The 25,532-nt window shown below is 44.6% G+C and overlaps 1 protein-coding gene across 1 annotated transcript in view; it reads left to right on the top strand.

The window, feature by feature from the left end:
• Nucleotides 1-25,532, top strand: part of GALNT14 (polypeptide N-acetylgalactosaminyltransferase 14) — a 213,290-nt gene that overhangs the window by 174,259 nt on the left and 13,499 nt on the right. The window contains exons 7-13 of the mRNA XM_090047316.1: nt 7,626-7,713; nt 9,535-9,619; nt 11,601-11,704; nt 18,746-18,872; nt 21,090-21,182; nt 23,546-23,629; nt 25,215-25,359. Of these exons, the coding sequence (XP_089903442.1) occupies nt 7,626-7,713; nt 9,535-9,619; nt 11,601-11,704; nt 18,746-18,872; nt 21,090-21,182; nt 23,546-23,629; nt 25,215-25,359 (726 nt within the window). The remainder of the gene's footprint in view (nt 1-7,625; nt 7,714-9,534; nt 9,620-11,600; nt 11,705-18,745; nt 18,873-21,089; nt 21,183-23,545; nt 23,630-25,214; nt 25,360-25,532) is intronic.

Below are 25,532 nucleotides of genomic sequence, written 5' to 3'. Positions count from 1 at the left end.
TTTGCCCTGGCTTCAGAGGCATTCATTTGAGCCTCCCTCTGGAGTTGTACCAAAGGCTGCTCCCAGATGACCAAGTTTGTGGGTACTTGGTCATTTGGGCTGGGGAGACAAAGGTGGCTGGTCCTCATGCTTATCACAGCACTACTTTATTTACCATTTGCGGTAGAAACTGATGTGTCCTAACTGTGTTAGCCCTATGGGCTGCCAGGCTTAAGTGAGTCTTTGACCTTGACCTCAGGGCACAAAGACAATGTAAGAGGCTTCCACTAGCCCCTAGTGGGTATTTGCCTAACATGTTGAACTATTGTACAGGGATAGGAGGCAGCATCACTGATGAATCTGGAATAAAACTGGGCGTTGCAGATCAAGGCCATGGGGTGTTGTAGAAGTGTGTGTAGAGTGCCCAGGAACAGAATAGCAATGGGGGCTGTGGATCAAGATTAACAGGGTCTTGACAAGGTTGTACAGGTGAAGTCCAAGACTGGATTAGCAAGAGGTGCTACCAGGCTGTGTTGAGATGATGCATTAGAACAGGGTTGTCCTGGGAAGCCACTGGATCCAGCCTGCAGATCTGGAGGGCTTTGCTTGTTCCTGCACTCATGCCCATACTGGGGCTAGGCAATGAACAGCTGTGTTAGGCCAGGCAGCTTTCAGCTGTGTCGTCACTGCTGCCACTTCTCTCCATCCCTTTTTCCCCCCAGCTGCAATATGAGTGCAACTTCCAGCTGCTGGGAAGTTGCACTGGGGCTGGCTGGCATCTCCCAGTAGAGCTCGTGTCGTAGCTGGAAAATGGGTGGGGGTGGGGAGCAGGGAGAAGCAGCAGCAGCATGAACACAATTTACAGTTGTCCAGCCCCACCACAGTTTCCCACCAGGTAGAAACTGCTGGGGCCAGGGAGCAAGGAGATGAGAGAAGCAGCATCAGCATAGGCACAGCTTCTGGCTCCCAGCTCCCTGGCCCCAGCAATGATGCAGGGAAAGACTCCCCCTCTCCCCCCCTGCCCCCCCCCCCACAATGTGCCGCCAAAACTGTCCAGTCCACATCAGACTGGACCTAGGTTGTTCAAGTCCATGGCTTACTAAAGGTTTCTGGCTGCTGCATTAAAAGAAAGGTGTCTGGGACCCCTAGGAATGGAATGGTAGGTGATGTTTAGATCACTCTGGGGAGCACTGGCCATGTGTGAAGCAGCCATGGTGTTGCAGACCATAACTGAAGAGTATTTGTGAAAACTGATTTAATTTCTGTTCTATTTCCGTTTTTGTTGACCCCAAACTTCACATTCAAAGGGTACAAGGTCATTAACTTGCATCCATTAGTTTCCCTGCTACCTGGCACACAGCTTCCATCCTTACACCGGGGTTAAAATACTGATCAGGGAACCATATGAATATGAAATGTTACTGCTGCCACCTTCAGGTTGGTGTTGAAAAGAGGACTGGCTAATTCTCTGCCATGTTCTTTTACAGCAGAGATGAGTGTTGTATAAAGGGCTTTTCTTCCTTTGTAACTGGCAGGAATGGTTTGTTTTGTTTTAATAAAATTAAAGTTTTCAAGCGAATTAGGAATGACTAGCTTTAAATAAATCTGACTCTGTAGCTAGCACCAATTCAACCTGCATGTCACTTCTCATTTTTCATTGGGAAAAACAGCTTTTCAAGCAAGTTTCTAGGTGTTCAACAAATGCCAAAGGACGTGTGTGTGTGTGTGTGTGTGTGTGTTTACTTCTGACAAATGGGTATAGCGGATACAAACAAAGCATGATGATTTCCTGTAAGTAGGTTGCATCTAAGTGTTAGATGGATGTGGACTTAGTCTGTTTTACATTTGGGCAACATGTGTATAGCTTATTATTTTGCTAATGTCTGAGAGATGGCCCATGTGTCTGCTGGATGAGCTGTGCATCTCTGTCTGGGTGTGTCTGAGGAAGAATGTTTATGAGTGTAAACTGGAGGGATTACATACAAGGCAATGTTTGAGTTGGTGTGTGAGCCTATGTCTGAGGGAGTTCTGGGAGCACCAGAGGATGAGCGCATTTGTGTTTGTGGGTATATATGTGTGGGTGCACACTTTCTTGATTTTACTTATTTATAGAACTAATATATCTAAATCCATTACTACTATATTTCAACAGAATAATTTTTCTTAACATGTAATTATCAAACCCTGGCATGTTTTTCAGGAAAAATCATCAATTTTATTTAGCTCAGCTGAACATTGGCTTTTGTAAATGCCATGCTAGTGAACCAGCAGATAACAATGTTCTATTTACCTCCAAAGCCCCTGACATGCACACTCTTTCCCTGTCTGAGAAAAGATGTCTCAGGAAAAATGTTGTGCTATCACCTTTTGGGACTCCACCCTGAAAGAAAAAGCATGTCCCCTGTCTTTTTGCTAACCATTACAACTATAGGCAGGTTGAAATTGGTGATGGAATAGCTGGAATAACTCTCTTTTTTTCATTGAGATGTATTGTTTGATTTGAAGTGCATTTTAAAAGAACAATGCCTTGTCGATCTAGGGACATCAGAGGCCAGGACTGAGAATTGGACAGAGTTTTTCATCTGATAGTGCAGTGCATTACCCTCAGGGGGATGACTTATCTGGCTTTCTGTTCTCTATTGGTTGGATTCTTGTGCAGAGGATTAAAAAAACAATTTCCAAAGCTCATCATGCTGGGAAGATTGGAGCTAAAAAAGTTTCACACCAAGTGATCTGTTATTTGAAGGGAAGAATGATGCTGAGGCTTAGGCATAAGACAGGATGTCAAGTGTTTTGGGTTCTCTGACTTTCACCTTGAATCAGTCTGTCCGGGCATGCCTATACTGCCAATGTACCAGTTACTGCCATGCTGAAACATGCCATGCTCTTGCACATGTGCTGCATGTTAAACCCAGGAGTAGGATGGCCACCTACCTGTGGTGCAGTACCTTTGGGCAGGACTAATTAGCTTGCTCCCAATGTCATACTACAGCAGCCACACTGCTTCTGGTATGGAAGGTATAAGCAGTATAGCCTTTTTCAGCACAGCACTGCCTGGCACAGTAAGGTAAGGAGTCTAGCCACACTGTTAGATATCATTCTCCTTCCTATGGCATTGAATGGAAGTTTTGGCATTGATTTCAACAACACTGGCCTCAAGTGCTTAGTCTTTCCATACCTCATTTTGTTCATCTGTTATATAGGGATAATATTTACTTGCTTCACAGGGACATTGTGATCCTTAATTCACTAATGCCCAAATCAGGGCCTTGTGCTTCTCAGGCAAAAGATATCCTTCTAATTCATAAAACCTGACTCTCCAGTATGTCCTAACAGCATAATTTTCAGCATTCAGCCACTTTGTCCTGTGACTGCTTCAGAATGCAGCTCTTCTTTGTTAAAACTGATTTCCGAAACAAAGTCTTCTCCCAGAGCAAGAGAGCAAGCCCATATATGCTAAGATGACTTCCTCTGCATGTCTGTGAAAAGTGATTTGATCTGGTGAAGGGAAAAGCTTGAAGTTTGAGCTATAATTGGAGTTTGGGATTTTTGAAAAGAAAAAAAGAAGATAAGAGACCAGTCAAAGCTGTCAAAATCTCTTCCTCCTGCAGATATTTTTGTTCCTAACTGTTTGTATAATCTTTTCACCCATAACAAGATGTTAATTAAATCACCAGCACCAAATATTTAATATCTTTTCACTCTTTTGTATTTAACCTCTTCCTCTCCTTTGGCAAATCCAGTAATTTATGGATTTATTTTACACAAACACATATATATGTATAGGTTTATATATATTAATATTATATATGTATATTAAATTGGCTGCTTGGTTTGGTCTGCCTATTTCCTGTCTACTTTTGAACTGCCTGCCTATTGCTTCACACTTGAAATTTACTGAAAACAATGTGAGGACCGGAAGAGGGGAATAAACTGATGAATTTGTGAAAAAAAGGATGAAGTTTTGTGCTCAGCTGGAGATTCTTGAGCCAAGTTCCTTGTACAACCCACCTATAGCTTACGCATTAAGAATATGCTTGTGGGTGATCTTCAAGCTAGTGGAAAATGCTGACCTGACAGCCCTGAAGACTTCAGTTTTCAGTTTATAGAAAAAGGACTGCCCACCATCAAGGCTTACATCCAGGTCCAGGTTTGGTGCTGTGGGCACGGTGGCTTGCAGGTTCCTTCCAGTGATGGCCAGGTCAGGGAGTGCCTGCAGTGTGGGTGGTGCCTCCTAATGGTGTGTCTCAGAGAACAGGCTAGAGAAAAACAGGAGGAGGTGGCGAGGCTCCAAAGCATCCTCCACCATGAGGCATTCATCAGTTTGATGCTGGAGGAGACCTCCAGGACTGCAGAGAAAGAAATGCAAGATGCAGCGCTAGAGAAGAGAGAGGACATGGACACCCAAGAGGGTGGAAGCTGAAGGCTTGTAACTTCTGGCAGCAAGCAGAGATCTTTACCTCCACCTGCAGTTGTTTGTCTGGAGAACAGATACGCAGCCCTAGCAGCACAGAGGGAGGAGCAGGTTGCACTGGTGGAGGAGGACAGGACAGGCCTCATTACGTGGAAGGGATTGAGACGACTGCCACCCAGAAGAAGCGATGGGTGGTGGTGGTTGGAGACTCCCTTCTGCAGACGACAGGGGAAGCCATCAACCGACTTGACCTATTGTCTTGGGAGGTCTGCTGGTTGCCCAGAGCCTGGATCCGAGATGTCACGGAAGGACTACTGAGGCTCATCTGGCCCTTTGACTACTACCCCATGTTGTTCATTTATGTGGGCACCAGTGATACTGCTAGGGGAGACACTAAGCAGATCAAAAGTGACTACAGAGCTCTGGGTGCAAGGGTGAAGGGAGGGGTCTGGGGCTCAGGTTGTGTTCTCATCAATCCTTCCAGTCAAGGTGAAGGACCTGGGGAGGAATGGATCAACACCTGGCTGCAGAGGTGGCAGGGCTTTGGCTTCTTTGAACATGAGATGTTCTTCCAAGAAGGGTTGCTGAGAAGAGATGGGATCCCCCTGGTGAAGAAAGGGAAGAGTGCCCTCATAGTCTCGCTAACCTAGTGAAGAGGGCTTTAAACTAAGTTTGCCAGGGGATGGAGACCAAAGCCCTGAGGTGATCGTGGAATACCAGATCAAAGGTTTTTTTTGAAGTCAAGATATATGACATCAATCTCTTGTCCCTTGTCCAGGTGATAGGTCACCTGGTCATAAAAGGAAATGAGATTGGTCAAGCAAGACCTACCCACAACAAACTTGTTCTGGCTGTCCCTCAGGATGTTGGTGTCAGAGGAAATGGGAGACATGGACAAAGAGCAAGGAGGAGCAGGCAACAGGGGAGGTGCTGTCATACTTCCTAAAAAATCAGGGCAATCAACTAGTTATCTCACATGCCTGTATACAAATGCACAGAGCCTGGGAAACAAGCAGGAAGAATTGGAAGTCCTCGTACAGTCACGGGGCTATGATGTGATTGGAATAACAGGGAACTTGCATGGCTGAAGCACTGTCATAGGTGGGTACAAACTGTTCAGGAAGGATAGATTTCATAGACATTAGGGCTGGAAAGGACCTTGGAAGATCGAGTCCAGCCCCCTGCCCCAGGGGCAGGAAGTCAGCTGTGGTCATAGCATCCCAGCAAGATAAGCATCCAAATTTCTTTTGAAGGTGTTCAATGTAGGTGCTTGAACCACCTCCAACAGCAGACTATTCCAGACCTTGGGGGCTCTGACAGTAAAGAAATTCTTCCTTATGACCAGCCTGAAACGGTCTTGCAGTATTTTATAACCATTTAACCTTGTTATTCCTTGGGATGCTCTGGTGAACAAATGTTCCCCCAGATACTGGTGGTCACCCCGATAAACTTATAGGTGGCCATCAGATCATGCCTGAGCCTGTGCTTTTCCAAGCTAAAGAGCCCCATGGCTCTCAGCCTGTCATCGTAAGGTCTGTTTTCCTGAGCTCTGATCACGTGCATGGCTCTTCTCTGGACTCTCTCAAGCTTCTCCACATCCTTTTTGAATTGTGGAGCCCAAAACTGAACACAGTTTAGGAATTGCACAGGCAATTTAGGAAGTAACTTCCTTACTGAATGGGGGAAGTAACGTTGTGACAGAGGATGCAGAAGAGGTAGAAGCGCTCAATGCCCTTTTTGTCTCAGTCTTCACAGGCAGTCAGCTCCCAGACTACTGTACCAGGCAGCACAGTTTGGGGCGAGGAGGAGGTAGGCAGACCTTAGTGGTGAAAGAACAGGTTAGGGACTACCTAGAAAAGCTGGACATATACAAGTCCATGGGGCCAGACAGGATGCACCTGAGAGCTGATGTCATTGCAGAGCCATTGGCCCTCATCTTTGAAAACTCATGGTAATCAGGAGAGGTCCCAGGTGTTTGGAAGAGGGCAAACATAGTGCCCATGTTTAAGAAATGGAAAATGGAGGATCCAGAGAACTACAGACTGCTCAGCCTCACCTCAGTCCCTGCAAAAATCATGGAGCAGATAGATCCTCAAGGACTCCCTTTCTAAGCACTTGGAGGAGAAGATGATTAGGAACAGTCAGCATAGATTCACCAAGGGCAAGTCATGCCTGACCACCTGATTGCCTTCTATGATGAGATGACTGGCTTTGTGGATGTGGAAAGATGGATGGATGTGGTGTACCTTGATTTTAGCAAGGTTTTTGATATGGTCTCCCACAACATTCTTGCAGGCAAGCTAAGGAAATATGGGCTGGATGAATGGACTGTAAAGTGGATAGAAAACTGGCTGGAGCATCAGGCTCAGAGAGTAGTAATCAATGGCTCAATGTCTAGTTGGAAGCATGTATCAAGTGTAGTGTCCCAGAGGTTGGTCCTGGGGGTGTTTTTGTTCAGTGTCTTCATTAGTGACCTGGAAGATGGCATAGAGTGCACCCTCAGCAAGTTTGCAGATGACACCAAGCTGGGTGGAGTAGTAGATACATTGGATGATAGAACTAGGATTCAGAGTGATGTAGACAAATTGGAGGATTAGGCTAAAAAGAATCATATGAGTTTCAACAAGGACAAGTATAAAGTCCTGCCCTTAGGACAGAACAATCCCATGCACCGGTACAGGCTGGGGGCTGTGGTGGAAGCTCCATTCTTGGAGGTTTTCAAAACCCAGCTAAACAAAACTTTGGCTGGGCTGATCTAGTTGGGGATGGTCCTGCTTTGAGCTGGGGCTGGATTTGATGACTTCCTGAGGTCCCTTCTAATCCTAACTTTCTGTGATTCTATAGGAAGGACAAACTTCCCCTACACTGTCCTGATAATGTGTCTTCACCTGTGAGCTCAAGGGGCAGGTTGGTCATTTAATAGATGCCTCCATTCATGCCTTAGCCTTTCTGATGAGATAGTTCAACAAAGTGAGGGTTGCTGTTGTGTTATACCTGTCCATCCGAAATTGGTTTGACCTCATGAGTTTATCTGAGAAACACAGCTAGGAACTTAGACCTGCCCTCCTCAGACTGCCTGGTTTGTCAGTTAGGAAAGGACTGGAGATATTAGTGGCAATCTGATTGCCTCACATCTTTGCTCCATAAATAAATCTTCCTACTTCTGAGGTGACTTCTGAAAAGAAACAACACTAGGTGAAAAGTCATGAGTTGTTTTGTTTCTTGTTCTCAGGACCCAACGCGGGTGGTCAGTCCAGTTATCGACATCATCAACTTAGACACTTTTGCCTATGTGGCAGCCTCATCAGACTTGCGAGGAGGTGAGTGAACACTAGTCACATCCTGATGGGGATTCCGTCCTGTTTTGCTCCAAGTACAATGCACCCACAAAGGAAAAAATCTGACCAAACATGAAGTCAGCATCAAGTCCAAATTCATTGCTCTAAGGGGTATAACAAAGCTGTTCTGCACCAGACAAGCTAAAAATGTTCAGTTGCCAGTTTTTAAGGTTAGCTTGGACTTACTTAATGGTACCTAGAGGGAATGGAGTTCATTAAGGTAGAGTAACCAGGCAGATGGGAAGCATCTCATCAAAACTAACCCCTGGCAGCAATGAAAGTCAATGATATAAGGTGTAATGATGGCACAGCAAAATGCAGGTGTGATGGTAGCATGGGCAAACATACTGTGCTAGTTTAATTTACCTCGCACTGGTTACAGTAGCAGTAAAGACAGGCTTTAGCACATACTAGCAACCAGAGGGTCTCTGAGGTATTTGTACACTGGCTGTTGGTAACTGTCAATCCTCCTGGATCATGGTATGCATGAGAGGTAGCCAGACCTTTGATGCATATGCCTGGGCAGGAATTTTTGGAGGAGTGGAGGCTGCCCAGACCTTCCATCCTTCCTTTATGCAACTGAGACAGAATCCAAAGACCAGATTGAGCCCAGATATTTGGTGCCTCTATGACTGTAGTTGTTTAAGTGGCTGGGAATTGAACGCAGGTCTCCTGTGTGGTAGATAAGGATTCTAGCACTGAACCACAGGGGACTCCACACTGGCCGTTAGTACATACTGAAAGCTGTGCCACTGCATCTTCAGTGCTCTTGTTAATCATGTTAGCTAGATTAAGGTAGCACAGGTAGGATAGCACATATACCCATCCTACCTTTGTTTTGCTGTGTGGATATACCACAAGGGGTTTGAAGTCCCATTCTGAGGTTATGGGTTGCTTGATTCTCTGCAGTGTTACTTCAGATACTCACCAATGCCAAGCCAAAATGACATAATGATGGATTAGGTGCTCTACTAAGTACTAGCTTGTAGCTCTGATGTAATTCATTATGCTCCTCACCAATTAGTAAGTGATGACTACTAATTGGGTACTCTCATTTCCTGGGTACCCAGCTTAAACCCTGGGGTGTGATATGTGGAAGTGCTGAATGATCACAGCTGCAGCTTAAGTTAATTGGAGCCCTGCTGTGAACCTGCAGCATGCCATGTAGGGCTAAGTTGCATGGAAAAACAAGGGCATAGGCATTTCAGCATGGGTACCAAAGTTAATGTATACTTCAAACCCTAATCTCTTTGTGTCTCAGTTCTGTAACATGGGCATCATCCTTTGGCTCATCTCATGGGAGAGTTTGGGAAGCACTCTGGGGGTGTCCTGATGAACCTCAAAGACTAGTCCAATAGGAAATTGATAACAAATACATAAGGGATGGCCATGCACTAAACAACGATAGGAAAAAGAAGTCCTGAATGGCCCATCATTCAGTGAGCACCTTCCATTCTGTACAACTCTGAACAGTAGAGCCCTGTGGGAAAAAATGGTATGGAATTATCTAACTAAAAGCTGTATCCTAGTCCACATGCACAAGGGGGCTAACACATACCTTCATTTTCAGATTTAATATTTGTATGTCCTGACTTCTGCATGCTTGACTGTAACTTTACTGTAACTTTTTTTTTTTTGTAATATCGAAATGCGTTGGGTGCTGGCCTGATCTTCCTGTGGTCTGAATCACTTCAGACTGGAGGATAGGAAATAATTCTGAGTTGGCCAAGGGATGGTTTTGACAGCCCCCTAGCTGTCAAAACCATCCCTCTAATTTCTCTGTGATCCTTCTCTACCTTTTAGGGTTTGACTGGAGCCTACATTTCAAGTGGGAGCAGCTTTCCCCAGAGCAGAAAGCCAAACGTGTTAATCCCACAGAGCCGATTAAGTAAGTAGCAAGGTAGGGAGGGGGACACTGGAAGCACTAGGGGTCTGTGTGGAGAAAGTACTCATGTTGAAATGGTGCCATGTAGGCTGATTTTGCCATTTTGACTCACCCATTAAAGGCTTTGATTCCAGTGAGGTCCATAGAAAGATTCCCTTGCTTTCAGCGGTTTTGGATCATTCCATGAATGCAAATGGTTAACAATTTTTGCAGCTGTAGCAACAGATCCCTGATTTAGCTGGACTAGAGAGAAATTTGAATATGCAGGTAATCCAGTTTAAAGTGTGGCACCATGGAAGAGGTGGATCAGGGTTGAGACATGCTCCAGGGGAGCCCTGAAACTCATGGGTCTATCCTGACTTCCAGTTTGCTTTGGATTTTACAGCACAGCTTCACCTCCTAACAATGTACTGCAGACAGTACAGTGTCACAGTGCAAAGACAGTGGTTATTCCTACTGCAGTAGTTCCAAGAAGTTCCACATGATAATTTTCCCTGAGAGGCTAAGGACAAATTGGTGAAAACTCCTGGTTTCTCCATCCACTGAATAAGACCGTTTCCCTTCTTAAAAGGCTCTTTCTTTAGTTGTGACAATTCACATTTTACCTGAGAACAAGAGGCTTCCTTTACAAGTGGTAATGTCCTTCACAAAAGCAGGTTGTTAAACCTCACCTTCCAAACCAGCATTGCTTTTCCAAGTTGCCCAGGGGGCGGTCAGAAAATCTAAAAGGCTGAGAAATGAATGCTGGATTAAATGCACTGAGAGATGAAGAGAGAGAACCCCTTGGGCTGCAGGGAGTACCTCACTTTACCTATAGCCACCCCTTGCGGCTAGCTAATTCAGTGGCATCTTGACTGGAGACAGAGTTGCTGTAGCCTGGGCCAGGCAAGAGCAATGGTGAGAGCCCGTAGCTCCAGAAAGGAAGCAAAGAACACGCATCCAATTTTATCAACCTCTGAAAGCATGAATCTGCCACACGGATCTCAGAATGTCACTAGATGACACCGGACAGAGCTTCTGAAGTCATTAGAAATATCACTAGAACATTTAATGAATATTAAACATAGCAAACTGGTACAGGAACCTTAATTTCATTTGTTGTATTAACAGCAATCCCCAAAAAGTCACTAAGGACCCCCCAAAGGTGCTAGATCTAACAACAAAATGGCTAAGCTGGCAGTACTGTGTACATCGCAGTAAGGAAAATCTTGCTGCTGTTTGTTAACAAGAGCTCTTATTGGTCTCCTGAAGGGCCATTTCACTTCATAATCACCCTGTCATGTAAAAATAATTGGAACTTCATTGCAGCGCACAAAGGCCACCTCTGTGAGGCCTGATACAAATTCAGCCCTGCTTATTTCAGTGCAGTTGCAGGACTTGAGAGTAGCTTGTAGAAATAGGACTTATTCCTTATCACACCTAAAACAATCCCCCTCACTCTTCCTCCCACCTGCATGACTTCGCTGTGCTGCTCTCCTCATCTAAACTGAAGAGTGAAAAAATAACCCTGCTCTGAAATAAAGATCAAACTGATAGAAATGGCTTCTTAAAAGCCCTTTTGAATAGGCAGTGCCCTTCCCTGTGCAGCAGAACGGTGCTCTTAATACGCTATCTTCCAGCGTAAACCCTGTTTGAGTAATGTCATGTAAATAACCCCCCAGCGCTAAGTGCATTTTTTTTTTTCTGAAGCCTACAATCAGGGCTGCGAACTTTGGGCTTGGAGAAGTCGTGCTGATGGGTGCATTAGCCAGTCTTTAAGTACCAAGCAATTTGTGACCTATGCAAAAAGACAGGGGCAGCTGGTTAAATTGCTCTGCCACCTCCTTTTGAGGCACAAGTCTTGGTGTTGGGTAAAAGGAAGATTCATAGGTTGTGCTCTGAGAACAGAACAGAAAGCAAAGGGAAGTGGTAGTCTGTGCATCTGGGGGTCTGCATCGCTGTTTGAGTGTGTTCCTGTCCCCTCTCCTCTTCCTCGTCTCTACAGGACTCCAGTCATCGCAGGGGGACTCTTTGTGATTGACAAAGCCTGGTTCAACCACTTGGGAAAGTACGACACAGCCATGGACATCTGGGGAGGGGAGAACTTCGGTGAGTTACTATTGTTGTGAGTGGAGGGGGCCAATCCTCAACCTCCAAGCTGTTGAGGCTGGCTATCTCTTGACTAGCCACAGGCTGATATCTGCTTCATCTAAACTCCTTCCCCAGTGCTCTCTGCAGGGCTTCCCCAGTCATTTCCAACAGCCTAAGTAAGTAAGGGGCTTCTTAAGGTCTCAAGGTACTGACAGTACTCAGGGATTAGCCATGACTGTGGTTCCCTTTCCTGTGTGGTGTATAGCTACAATGCTGCAAAGGGTTGTGAACAGGTTGCAGGGGGCTCTAAAAAGTTTCCTGTCTCTCCCTTTTCTTAATGCTATCATTAAAAAATATATCTGTTTCTAGTTTTTCCATTTGTGGGTATAATCTCAAAAACATGAGCTGGCACAGTTATGCTAGCCTGAATTTGCAGAGCCCCTGACACAGTGGCTTAGGGGTTTTCAGCTGGGCTGCAGCAGACTGGCATTGGGTCCCAGTCACTCAGTGTGGGATCCCAGCTGGATCTTCTTGACTGAGGGGTTCCCATTAGGAAAAGATTTAAGAATCCCTGCCCTAACCTGCTTGATGGTAAATGGATTAGGGGCCCACATGCTTCACGTCACCTAACTCTACCTCAGCCATCTCGGTTTCCAGCTCTTTGTCAGGTAGCTCCTGAGAGTAAGCTTTGCAAAGGAGATCAAACAGGTTATACTATTCTTTTCCACCATGTCAAATACAGCTAGATCAGGCTGGACAGTTTTCTGTCTGCAGCTCTAATGATGCAGCAGATCAGAGCGATAGGCTGTAGCCACGCAAGAAGAAGGAGGTATTTGATGTCAGGGAGACAGATCTTAAGCTGGCTTTAATACTTTGATACCTCTGGGGAGCATGGCTAGCAAGGAAAAAAATTGTGTATCTTAAAAAGATATAGCAGTGCTGTCAGTGAGCCAAAGGAACAGATGCTAGTGCTTTGCAATAACCCCATCCATTGTCTGGCGCTATTGCTTTCTTCCATATGCCTTTTTCTGTAATGTATTTATTTATATCTTGCCATGTAGGAGCTCACTTTCTCTCTCCCTCTTTTTATATGTGTATCTCAGTGAATTTCTTGCCAGTGTTTTGACCTGAAGCAACTGCTCTTCCTAACAGGATTGGTCCACCTCCCCTGCTGGATCACTGGCCTTACAAATAAAACGCCTTCGAAAAGAAAACTAAACGTAAATAAAGGAACTGGCACATTAGCTTTGATCCATGTTCCACCCGGTCCTGTGTCTTTTCCCTGGCCACGAGCACTACTAGCTGCCTCCAGAGAAAGAAAAAGAGAGAGGGAGAGAAACTAAAATGGGCAATTATGAATATGTTGCCCGTACCTGATGTTTCTTCACAACCCCTGTCAAACAGCAGTTAATTGATGCCTTGCAGCATGATGGTTCACATAATATGCATTGTCCAAGGCTCTGTCAGGTAGCAAGATGCTTTTGGTTACTGACAGAATTCCCTTTGATATTGGTCCTGACTATAAAGTGTTCTCACCTTTCCAGTGCCAAAGGCAAACAGTCATAGGATTTTAGCTCACATCAAACAGAGGCCAAAATTCTCGCACACCCAAGTTTTAGTAGCCACAGAGCTTGCAGACTGTATGTTTCTCTAGTCTTAGAACAACTTCTGTCCTCTGGGAAGCAGAGGTGATGAAGCTTGTCCATCATCAGGCGGAAAAAATTGGCCACAGCCCAAATTTATACATGGCAGCAGGAAGTCCATTTGGTTGCAGTTGTGCAAAGCAGTCACAATTTTCCTTCACAGGGACCTCATAGAAGTCCAAAGAAGTGCAGAAATGGATAGTGTTGGAGAGCCAAGGTCTTGCTTCTGGAGGCAGGAAGAGGCACTCTCTGGATGGCATGCAGGCTTGTGGGTTTCATTGGTAGCTACAAACACATCATCTCTTTGTGCTTCCCCTTTCCTTTTCCTACTCCTCTTACTATATGTACATATAGTACAGGGCATAAAGGGGTCCCAGTCTTGGTTGGGGCCTTAGGCACTATTGCATTCTTAGTAACGATAGTCTCATGCACCCTTCCCTGAGGCAGTGCCATCTAGATCATAACAAGTCTTCCAAGGAAGGGATCTTGGTGCCCTTCTGCACCAACTGTGATGGCTCTGGAGTGGACTCAGTTTGGTCTGTAAAAGGGAAAGTACCAAAGATAAAAAAAAATAGAAGGGACAGGGCACAGTATTGCAGCAATGTTGGACTAGAAGGTCTAGATGCTTGAGGTTAGGTCCAACCCATGCTTGCCCCTGCACCACTCCCACCCCTGGAGATCATTATGTGTCTTGCAGTGTTCTAGGCATGCAGCTCCTAGTCTTCCAGAGGCAACAGAAGCAACAGAAGAGCTCCAAGCTCTTGTAGGTCAGATTCTGACCCAGCTTACATCAATATGTTACCCTTGGCTACTGGGTAAATGAGAGAGGCATCAGAACTTTGTGATTCATGTTGGAGGTTCTGCACATGCCATTCAGTGGCCAGGTGCTCTTTTCATTCGCTTTACAGTGAAATGCACACTAGCCCTGTGGCAATTTGCTCTCCTTTCTAATTGGATGCAGTGCTTAGAATACTGTGTAGCACTGCAGCTTGTTTCTAACATTATGAATTGAGCTCCACTTCTTTATGGTGGTGGAATTACCAGCCAAGGGAGGAACGATAGACTGCATTGAAAACAAAAGCAAGTTCCAGTCTGCATTCAAAATAAAGGAGAGGGCATTTGGGCACCGTTTGTTCCCAAATTGGTTTGGAACTAATTTTATTTCACAATGTGTGAGTGAATTTACCCCTCCTTGTGTAAGGGGATGGAGGAACAGGCTCCAAGATTGAAGATGCTTCTTCCCACTACTGTATGACCAAGTCTCCAGTACACCCCACCCCTGATCTGCCTGTTGGGGTGCAACAGGCCTGTTTAATTATCCTTGGTAATGTTGGAGTGATGCTATAGGTGTGATAGTCCAGAAAATATGCAGGAGGCAAGGACTTCTTTATAGGTAATATATTTAATTGGGTTGTCTTTGAGTGCTGAGAATACAAGGAGGGGAGTCAGATGTGATGTGGACCCTTCTCTGTTCTGTTACTGCCATTGCCTCCTCCAGAAGTTACAGTTATGATGGGAAGGTCTTTGTTACATGAACCCAGGCTCCTTGTAGGTGTCCTCTGTAGTGGAGGGAAGACTGAATGACCAGGACTAGCTGCAGGAAATGAGCAGAACAGTATTTCTCTGTCAGGGTGGGAGGCCCTGCCTGACAAAGCCGGAAATACTTTAGAACTTGACATTTCCTATTTTGCAGCATCTCCTGAGATGCAATTAAGAGAATGTGGGTGGATTGTAACAGTGGTTTAAAGACGATAAGGAAAGTGCAACAGGGATTGGCTTTCAGTGGGAAAATGCTTTTGTAGGCATGAGTAAAAGACCAGGTTAGGTGTGAGAGCATCTAGCTTCTACTCCTGGTTCTGTGTGACATGGACACGTGCTGTGCCTCAGTTTCCCCACCTGTTAACGCGCATAATGTCACCACCTTCAGGGGTGTCATGAGGATTACTTGTTAGCATGGATAGAAAATGAAGTGTAAGAGGGCAGAATGCATTAAGCTATATAGACCTGAAGGACTTTATCGCCTCCACTGGGGTTAGTCAGGGTCTGTCAGGACACTGTTTGTTTGAAGCTTATTTCTTTCCTTCTAAGCAGCTTTTGCATTTTGAGCACTAGGTTTTCACTCTGATTCTCAGTGCTCAGAGATCACATCCTCACCCCTCTTCATTACAACTTAAATTATGAGCAAGCACTGGGAAATCTGCAAGCCTTTCTCCCTCAGTACTTCAGACAAACCTAGTCCATGTAAGCTGAAGAACTGGAACAGATAATAGGGCGTTACAGTGCTGCATCCACAAACCAGTTTGCAACTCTTCAGTTAATCTTATGCTCATCAGTGCTCCTTTTAATTGTAGTGACACTCAATGACCAAACAACCTACTGCACATGGGTAAATAAAGAATGACAGCCACGTGTGAGAAGACCTAAATGGAACAGCTTAGAGCAGCCAAATCCTTAGTCTCATCTTCTTGCTGCTGTGATTAAGGTTGTTCCCAATATAGCACTAAGACATGGCACTGGGGCATGTTTTATTGGTCCATTAATATGCACCTTTGGGGAGAGCCGTGAAGTTCCAGCTGTTGCAGGAGCAGCTTTCTCCTCTCTGGATGCTGCAGTGAAAAGCAAAGTGGTAGCAGGGAGGGAATTTCTGAAAGGAAACATTGACCCTTGTTCTCGCTTTCTGCAATTTGCCTCCCAGCTTAAGCCAACAGCCCCTGACTGGTGCTGTTATAAATAGAGGTGGGCTCAAGCCATGAATATTTGGCTCCACATATCATATTAGTTGCCTCAAAAGGAAGAGGGATTTGTGTTTAGGCTAGTCTGTTCTTCGCTTTGCATCTGGGACAGCTGTGTGCAGTGAAAGCTGAGAGGAGGCTCCCACATGTCAGTGCCTAGGTGAACCCCAAAGCCATGTAAATGTGCGTCTTTGTGAGCAAATGAATATTGTGTGGACAAGGAGGGCCTGATTCTCCTTTGCTTACCCTCTTGTTGTGGGTCAAGAGGAGTATCATTGAGGGGCAAAGCAAAGCAAATGGAAGGAGACTTGGACCTTCCAGGTCACGCTCTGATTGGCTGCTTTGGTCCAGCTGTTGATAAAAAGAGCACAGATCAAGTTTGTCCCCCAAATGTAAGTTGTAGATCAAAATACCTGAGTAAATTAAAATAAAAATTGCAGTGGAGACATTCTAATGCCAAGGGAAGGCTCTCTCCCTTTGGAAACTTGAGCTTCAAATGGGGCTGCATGGCCTGACTGTCTGACAACCAGTTGTACCTGGGGTTCTGGCACTGCCTGTTACTGGCTTACTGAATCACTTTGGAAAAGTCTCTTCATTTCTCTGTGTTTCATTATCTCCATCAGGTACTAGCAGACCAGGAAATAGTTCTACAGCAGAAATGACCAGGGCTTGAAAGCCAAATTCTGAGGCGGGGTGGGGGGTTAAAGAGCTAAAGATCATATGGGGAACTTGGCTAACCCACAAGGCAGGTGTGGACAGAACACAAGTCCACACATACCTCCAACATGTTGACATGAAGTGGGAGGAAACATTGGAGGGATGCGTAAGCACATAACCCAGAATAATGTGGATTTAAGAAAGTGGAATTTCAGGTCATACTGCCTGCAAGTGAGGTGCATGAATTTTCTCCAGGATGGGGCAGAAATGCCACTACTTAGGACTTTTAATGCTAACACTTTGGGGAGATTTTCAAAGGTACAGATGGCAGCTAGGCTTTGAACTGCCACTGGTTTTCTATTGGAACTGAGACATCTAAGACCTTTGGCTTTACAGTATCTCCAGATCTTGTTGGTTTGCATTGCAGTGTAGAGGATGTGACTAAACAGGTTCCATTGATCTCAAGGAAAGAGTATAGCTGAACTGTCTGCATTGCTTTTGAAGTCTCAACCTTGCCTGCTGAGAAGCAGGGTAAAGTAGCCTACTCAGAGCTCTGTGATGCCACAACTAGATTGCTCCCAGTGCCTGAGGTAGCTTGTTTAAAGCTCATTTAAAACTAGCTTGTGTATCTCTACACTACACTGAGGTCTGCTGTGTAGTCCTGATACAATAGTAAAATGTGGGTAATAACACTCTTACCTCACAGAGGAATGAGTGTGAATGGATGCTTTAAAAAGCTTGTTAAATGCTAAATATTGTTCTATGCTGTCAGAAAATCATTGTATAAGATTCAAAGAATTCTGAAACTGCTTTTTTTTTTTAATTCCTTCCTTTTTCATATGGGGCTTGCATGGCCTGTTTTTGTCTGTTATATGATGACATAGTGATGAAGCTGCAAATTGTGATGGGTTCATAGTTGTTAAGGCCAAAAGTCACCATTATGTCATCTAGTCCAGTCTCTAGTAGAATACAGACCATTAGAATGGCATCCAGTTATCCATGTAAATGGGTGTCTCATTTGTGATGTTAAGCTTTTGTTCCACGGGGGATTTAAACACCTCCAAAAACCTCAAAACCAGCTTTGGGTGCTTTGGATTAGACTCTGATATATGCTACAATGTCTTGCTAGCATAACCATGTCATTTAGGGGTGTGAAAATCCCTGGTCTCAGTGAACCAACAGCAGAAGCTTCCGCTGGCTTTGCTAATGTCATTCAAGGAGGTAGCATAACTACAATGCTCTCAGAAAAACTCCTTTTGCCACTCCTAGAAGGGGTTTCTGACATAGCTGTGGTGGTATACCTGTAGCAGCAGCAGCTCCATAATGCAGATGAGCCCCATATTTCTAAATACCAACAGCTCTGTTTTCTATGCTGATTTTACACACAGCTACCCTTTGCACATGAAGGGTGTTGACAAATGACTGGTGCACACATAAGTGCAGCATAGCCACTGTGAGTCGCATCCAGTGAGATGCTGAACACCCCCAGTAAAGCTCTGAGCAGCCCTAGCTCTGAGACTTTCCACAGACCTGACAGAAACACCAGCACCTTTCAAGATCAAGCTCAGGGCTTTGCAGGATCAGTCCTTTATTCATAAAAACATGGATCTTCGAAGGTACATTATAATCATTAATAAACTGAATTCATACCCTCTCTTGGTGAACTCAGGAGCCCCTGTGGAGGGAAGTGGTTCTGAATTATGCAGTGCAGAAGTAATTACAAGAGCAAGAAATTGCAAGATGTTTCTGAGATGTAAGCTGTGCTGCATATAAAGGGATCTACTTACAGCCCAGCTTTTTCCATTGTGATATTACCCGCTGTGCTATAGGCTGATTTCAAGTGGGCTAACTTCAAACAGATAGTAAGTAGCTTTGAAATGTACTTTTAAGAAAGCTGAGCCTAGCGAGGCCCCTCCAGTAATGGATTGACCCTGATGTGGTGTGGAAAAGGATAAAATGAGAGATAAACCCCGGATCCCATCCTGCTCTGGGACTGGGCAACAGTGCTGAAGCCAATTCTCTTATAGAAATCTCATTCCGTGTGTGGATGTGTGGTGGGAGCCTCGAAATTATTCCCTGCAGCCGAGTCGGCCATGTCTTCCGGAAGAAACACCCTTACGTCTTCCCAGAAGGAAACGCCAATACATATATAAAGTAGGTATACTGCATTTGCCACCTTCCTGTGCCGCTGAACAATGGTCTGCCCTGGGACAGAAGGAGCTGTGATAAAGGGAGAGTGTAGTTTGTGGTAATGGTGGATGCCAGGAGGAAAGTTTTGCTGGGAAAGTTAATGTTAATAGCAATACAAGGGTTTCCCAACAAAAAGCAGGCTCAAACACAGGTGTACCTGGCGCCCTAAGGATTTCCTCAGCATAGGGCACTCTGTCAGGGGCACAACAGTGCAGCAGAGTTTCCAATACCACCTTCCCTGCCTGGTTCCTTACACACCATTCTAGGGTATAACTAGAATGCCTTGCACCTTGCTGAATCCCATCTACCAAAACATGAGGGACCAGGATGGCACTAAACTCAGAGAAGCAGGAAGGTATTTTAGTTTCCACTGACCTGCAGCCTGACACAGCTTAACCAGACTAGAAAATCTTGCTCAAATGCCTCTAAGAGTGTAAGCCTCACCTGGAGCACTGGTTAGTGCAAGCGTTGATTAGCACATATACTGCTCACACAAAGGCTTTGCTGAAACATTGACAAGTATCAGTAACAAAAAATGAGCCAGAGTGTGTCTCCTGTTGACTTAAGGTACAGATGGTTTAATCCCCAAGCTGATGTTACCTCTAGAAGAGAGACTCAGGAATGCTTGGAGTTCTGACATCTAGAAGCAATTTGCTCCATTGGAACTGGCTGCTTAACACACAGCATACTGGCTGGAAAGGCTGAAAGCAGAGTTTTTGGGAACTCTGATCATGGGACAATACATGCACCAGGTAGCCTATAAGGTACACAGTGTCATGAGAAAAGCTAGGCACTGTATTACACAGTTAAGATGGCCAGTTTATAACTCTTCCAAGGCTGCCCGCTCCCTGGAAGAGGTGCTAGGACTGTCTGGTTAAAGAGAGAAATATTACAGATGAGGAATTCAGATCAAAATTATCTGATCTCTCTCAACAGCCAGGGAAGTCAAGAAGGCTGTTTTACCCTTCTCAGGTTTCTAAGCCAAGGGCTGTCCATTAACTATGCAAATGAGAAAAAACATTGTCCACAGATGGGAGCAGTTTTTATCAACAGATTGTTTCCTGGATAAGTTGTCTGCTTGGATGTTTTTACACACCAGGGTTTCCTTTTATGAGTGTATTGCCTGATGCTATAACAACAATCATATTTCTTGAAGTTATAAGAACAATCAGCAACAAACATAAATGCCCAGTTGTCTGCAAAACGGTTCTCTATTACATATCCACTATGTAGCCCTCTTTGGTTTAGCATGTGATACTAAGAATGAGAGAGGAGTCCTACACATCAGTCAGGTTTTTGTTTCCCTTCTCAATTATACTGAAATGGTCTTGCTTCCAATAACACCAAGAGGTAAGAAGTTTAAAGGCTTGGAAGTGGTCAAAGATCTATCACACGGGTCATTTAAAACAAGGGAAGGATACAATACTCCTGAATGTGCCATTGGGAACAATCCTGCATTTGCCCTTTTAGGGGTGAACACAGTGAACTCAAATAGATTATTTCTGGCTCTAATGTCTAAGATAAAGAAGGGATGATTTAGAATGAGTTTGAGAGGAGCTCAGCCTGGTACCTCAGGCATAGACACTATTGAATTATGTGAAACTCTGGATTCAAATCCAGATGCAAACATTGGTCCCCTTTATTATCATAGGTCAAAGCAAACCCCTAGATCAGGGCACTTGTTTCTATTGAGCATCATTTTGAGATTGTGAGTTTGTTCAAATGAAACAGAAGTGGATGTACATTGATGGACGTGAAGGGAACATTGTCTTGAAACCCAGTGAAACAAAACAGCTCTGTACAGCATTTCAGATACCCCCTGCCAACTCTAGACACAGCCCCAAGATGCTTGTCTGGAATGTTACTATTAGAAAAAATAGCTGTGCTTCTCATACCAGGTACAAGGAATCCCACTGATCTTGTTATATGAGTGTAAGATGGTGAACTCAGCTCTAAGCTGTGGCCTAGATCAGGTGGAATAATTATTATAGGGAACAAGAGTAACCTCCAAGGTAAATTAAGGCGTGTGGGGTTTGAGTCAAGCCGAAGTAGCACTCTTAGTACATTAGGGGAGGAGGGAATAGGGGTACTCATGGCATCAGGGGACTCCTTTCAAGGAATTTGAAAGTTCCTTCAAATGCTTCATTAGTTGTCACATTAACCCTTTCTCACCCCATCTAGAAACACCAAGCGCACAGCTGAAGTGTGGATGGATGAGTTCAAGCAGTATTACTATGCTGCCCGGCCTGCAGCACAAGGAAGGCCATATGGAGAGTAAGTCTCGCCTCTACTGGTGGAGGGAAGTACAGAGGTGTGCCTACTTCCCCAATGCTATGAAAGTGCATAGAAATGTTATAGAAGCAGCATGTCCAGCTCTGGAAACCTCTCCAAACTGTTTCTGTAGTAACCATTAAGTGCTGATAGTAGGACAGGCTGGCCAACGTACAGCACGTGCACCCCAAGTGGCACAGGCAACTTCCATGTATGCAGCATGCCACAAATCAGAGAGGCAGTACATTGGCAGATAGGGCAGGAAGCAGAAGAGCAGATTAAGTCAGGGAAAGGGGATTTAAGGGGAAGTTGTGGGGAGGAGGTGGAGCAAATTTGTGGTATGTCTGGCAAAAAGGTTGGCCCCTGCTGTACCAGGGATGCTACATGTAAAGAAAAAATTCCCGTCTCCCAAACAAAAACAACTAGTTTGTAAGGAGTGTTAGTTTATCTCTCTGGGCTTGGATTCTTACCAGGGTGAAAACCATCAAGCAACGTCCTGTTCTTGACTTTATTGCTCTAGTCTTAGAACTATATTTTAAAATTGCAATTTAGAAAGGAAGCTGATAGCAGAGAAAAAATCAGTGAGTTCCTAACCCAGATATGACTTCATGGAAGCTGAATTACTGCTTTATATTCCACTAGGGCAGTTGTGGTTCTCTCCTCTTTAATCATGGACAGTCAGGAATTCTCCCAATAAAAAATGGATGGATTTACTGGCAGCAATTCCTCCAGGAAGATAACATCCAGACTTGCGTTCTAATCCCCTGGTTTCACATGCTCCTCACTTCCTCCATATTTTTGCTGTCTAACTTGGACAGTCCACATAAACTTACAGTTCAAATATAAATTGCTGGAATAAATTCCTTTTGGTTGTCTTTTAATTTTCCGAGAAACTAGATTAAAATACTGTGGAGACCAGCCCATTCATGTTAAATCATTTTCTCCTCTCTGCTATCGAGAAGGGAAAGAATAGCTTTCTCACAGTAGGGAGATAGGGCTGCAGAAAAAAGAGGGGGATCTGAGAAGGGGAAAGATAGCTATGGGGGATTCTTCTGACTGCTGCATAGTTACCAACAGCCTCATAACTTGACAAGAGCTTGTTCAAAAGTGAAAAGTGGACAGGGAAAACAGTTAAGCTCAACTGATGAATTTGGCCCTTATTCCTCAAAGAAGTCAAGGACATGGGGTACCTATACATATGGCCCAACATGCTCAGATTAGAATGTGTTGGAGCAGACTCGATTAATTGAGTCTGCTAGAGCGTTCTAATCGGAATGCTCCAGCGAGCTGTAGTGTCTCGTGTATTCAGCGTCCCCACGTTTCAAAATGGTGGTGGAGGCAATTTAACTAAAGCTCGTCGAATAAACTTTAGTCAAAGCACTCCTGCCACCATTTTGAAACACGGGGCCTGAATACACAAGATGCTGAAGGTACCCCCAACTTCAAAACGTGTATAAAAATGCCCACGGTTACCTTAAGGCAAGTGTTAAGTCTCGCTGATTTCTGTGGGTCTGAAGCATATGTTTATATACTTTGCTGAACTGGGACCTTTTTAATAGTAGCGGTAGTAGTTTGCACATGCATAACATCAGAGGTACCAAGCATATGGCTCACAAGCCACAACAAGTCAGTAGGGGTATTTTGCCTGGCCCATGGGGCTCCTAGAGGGATTGAGAATTCAGGGGCAAGGCAAGTGAAGGGGGGGCCTGTTACCAAATTCCCAGCTATGGAGCCCCACTGTACCTGTGTGAACTGGAAAACGGGTGTAAATCAGTAAAAATTGAATGACTAAAAAAACAACAGGGAATTTATCAGTGAAAACCAGTAAAAACTGAGAATGCAGAACACTATTTATATGCTTAACTGGCCAAAAGATAATAAGAGTTTGTTACAATGAAAGCAACAGGCAAAAAAAAGGGGGGAAACAACACTGTTATGCAGTTTTGCAGGTAAGCACTTATTGGCTATGCATATGAGTGGCATACATATATATATTAATTACATGTAAAATTCAAAAAGTAAAGTCATATTGATTTAGTATATTAAATAGTATGTATTTATTATACAGTATTCAAAATGATACCTCCCTGTTATATAGGCTTCTTCATGCATCAGTCTCAAAGCACCTTAAGCCCTATTTTAGGCCTATTTTACAATTAAAGTACTGAGAAATTAAGTGATTGGCTCAAGACTATATAGCAAAGCAAGTAACAGAAACTATCTCCTGACTCCAAGTTTTCCATGTAAATCTGCCCTTGCATCCCTTGTGCCCTGGATTCAGTCTTCGTGACTCATATGTCAATGTGTAATATCTGTGTGTTTGCCATAATTATTGCATCTTTATAATAATTTCCCTTCTCCAACAGCATCCAGAGCAGGTTGGAACTGAGGAAGAAGTTGAAATGCCGCACCTTCAAGTGGTACCTGGAAAGTGTGTATCCGGAACTTAGGTATTAGCCTACAGTTATAATCTTGTTTCTAAAGGCTAGTATATGCTGATGGGCATATATCTGGTGCTTCATGAATCTCTGTTTCTGCCACTGCTTTCAGGTTCTTTGGAAGAGGGGAGAACATAGAAATTCTTAATGGACAATCTTGTAGAGCAGGGGTGGACTCTGGCTGTGATGAGGGATCTTCCCACAGCACCAGCCAACCACCCAGGCGAGAGCTGCAGTGGTGGAGCCCAAACAGCACCATGGGAAGAAGCTCAGCACCATGGCTTGTTCCTGTGGTGGGAGCCAAGTGCCTGGAAAGCAGGGTCTCTTTCCGCTGGTTCCAGAACTGACTGGTGTGGATGCCACTTGCACTGGATCTGGCATGGAGGGGCAGGGTCCATGGGCCTGATTTGGCCTACAGGGCATTCATCCAGTCTGCAGGCTAGTCCCGCACCACTCATTCAGCCCGTGGTGCCAGATGAATTTGACAGCCCTGTTGTACAGTTTTTTGTGTGCATGTGGTGTGGTGGTGGTGAAACTATTCTCAGCCTGTTGGAGGCAGCAAAAGTCTGGGCTGGGTGCTGCTCTGTTAGAAGACATTTAGTGATTCCCACATTGTGAAGCCAGCAGGGACCATGTATTTTGATCTTCTGCATAACACAGACCATAGGACTTCCTTAAATTAATTCCCATCTGAACTAGAGAATAACTTTTAGGAGGAAAAATCCAATTTTCATTAAAAAAATTTCCAGTGATGGAAAATCCATCCACAATACTTGGGAAATTGTTCCGTTGGTTCATTGCCCTCACTGTTAACAATTTCTACATTATTTCTAATCTGAATTTGTCTAGCATCAACTTCCAAGCTTTGTATCTTTATTATTCCTTTTCCCTCTAGGCCCTTACTATCAGATTTCAGTTCTGCCCCTAGGTACTTGTAGCCTGTGATTGAATCGCCTTCTCTTGGGCCTTCTCTCAGGTTTTCTGCTATGCTGTATTTATCAGCCATGCTTAGCTGGAGTCACCTCTGACACCGGAAAGGATGGAGTGGCCATTACATCATTTTGCTCAGTGTATGCCATGCACCATCATGGGAAAATAGTGCAGAGGGTTCTGGGGAGAGGAGGGAGGATTTGTCGGAGTGGCTAAATTTGAAGTTAGAGTATGAAAAAGATTGATAACCATTCTATAGAGCTTTCACCCAGTAAAGTATTGCCCAATGGCAGTGCACAGAGAGTGAAAGACTGAGTGGCAGCTTAATTTGAAGTTTCCTCACTTTTGTGAGCTGAAGACAGACCTTTACCAGTCTGCCAATTTATTTCTCTCTACTGTATTTGCTTTATGTCATGCTCTCTGTGTGTCTGAGCCTCCTGCAGGGATGCCATGTGGAAAGGCTTGCTGTCTGTCTCTGTGCACCTGTTCTGCAGTATTCATGTCCATCCCACCCCACATATTGCTCTTGCACATGTTTATCAAGAGCCTTGCAGTTTTTGGCTTGAGAAAATAAACCAACCAACCCAGTTAAGAACTCCCGCTTCCTCCTGAATGCTATTCATGCTACAGCAAGCACAGTAATATTATATTGGCGTGGTTTCTCCAGGATTCCTGAGGAATCATTATATCAAACTGGAATGATCAGACAGCGACAGAGATGCTTGGAGTCCCAGAAGCCTGAAGGCCAGGAGTTCCCAGCCCTCAGTTTGAATCCCTGCATCACCAGCAAAGGTGGGGCAGCTGTGGCACAGGTAAGTGTTCTAGGAGATCCTGGTGGCCCTTGTCACACAGGCTGGAAGGAAGGGTGAGGTGCCCCAAGGTATTCACTTGGCATCTTAATGCTTCATTCAGGATGTGACAGGCTCAGAGAGGTAGGTGTGCAGCTGTACCTGTAACATGTATATACAGTGGCATGCTTCCTTTG

This window comes from Crocodylus siamensis, chromosome 1 (genome assembly GCF_052110815.1).
Source record: "Crocodylus siamensis isolate JL-2025a chromosome 1, ASM5211081v1, whole genome shotgun sequence".
Classification (NCBI taxonomy): Eukaryota; Metazoa; Chordata; order Crocodylia; family Crocodylidae; genus Crocodylus; species Crocodylus siamensis.
The sequence above is the reverse complement of the archived record's forward strand: the minus strand, read 5'-3'. Positions and strand labels throughout refer to the sequence as shown.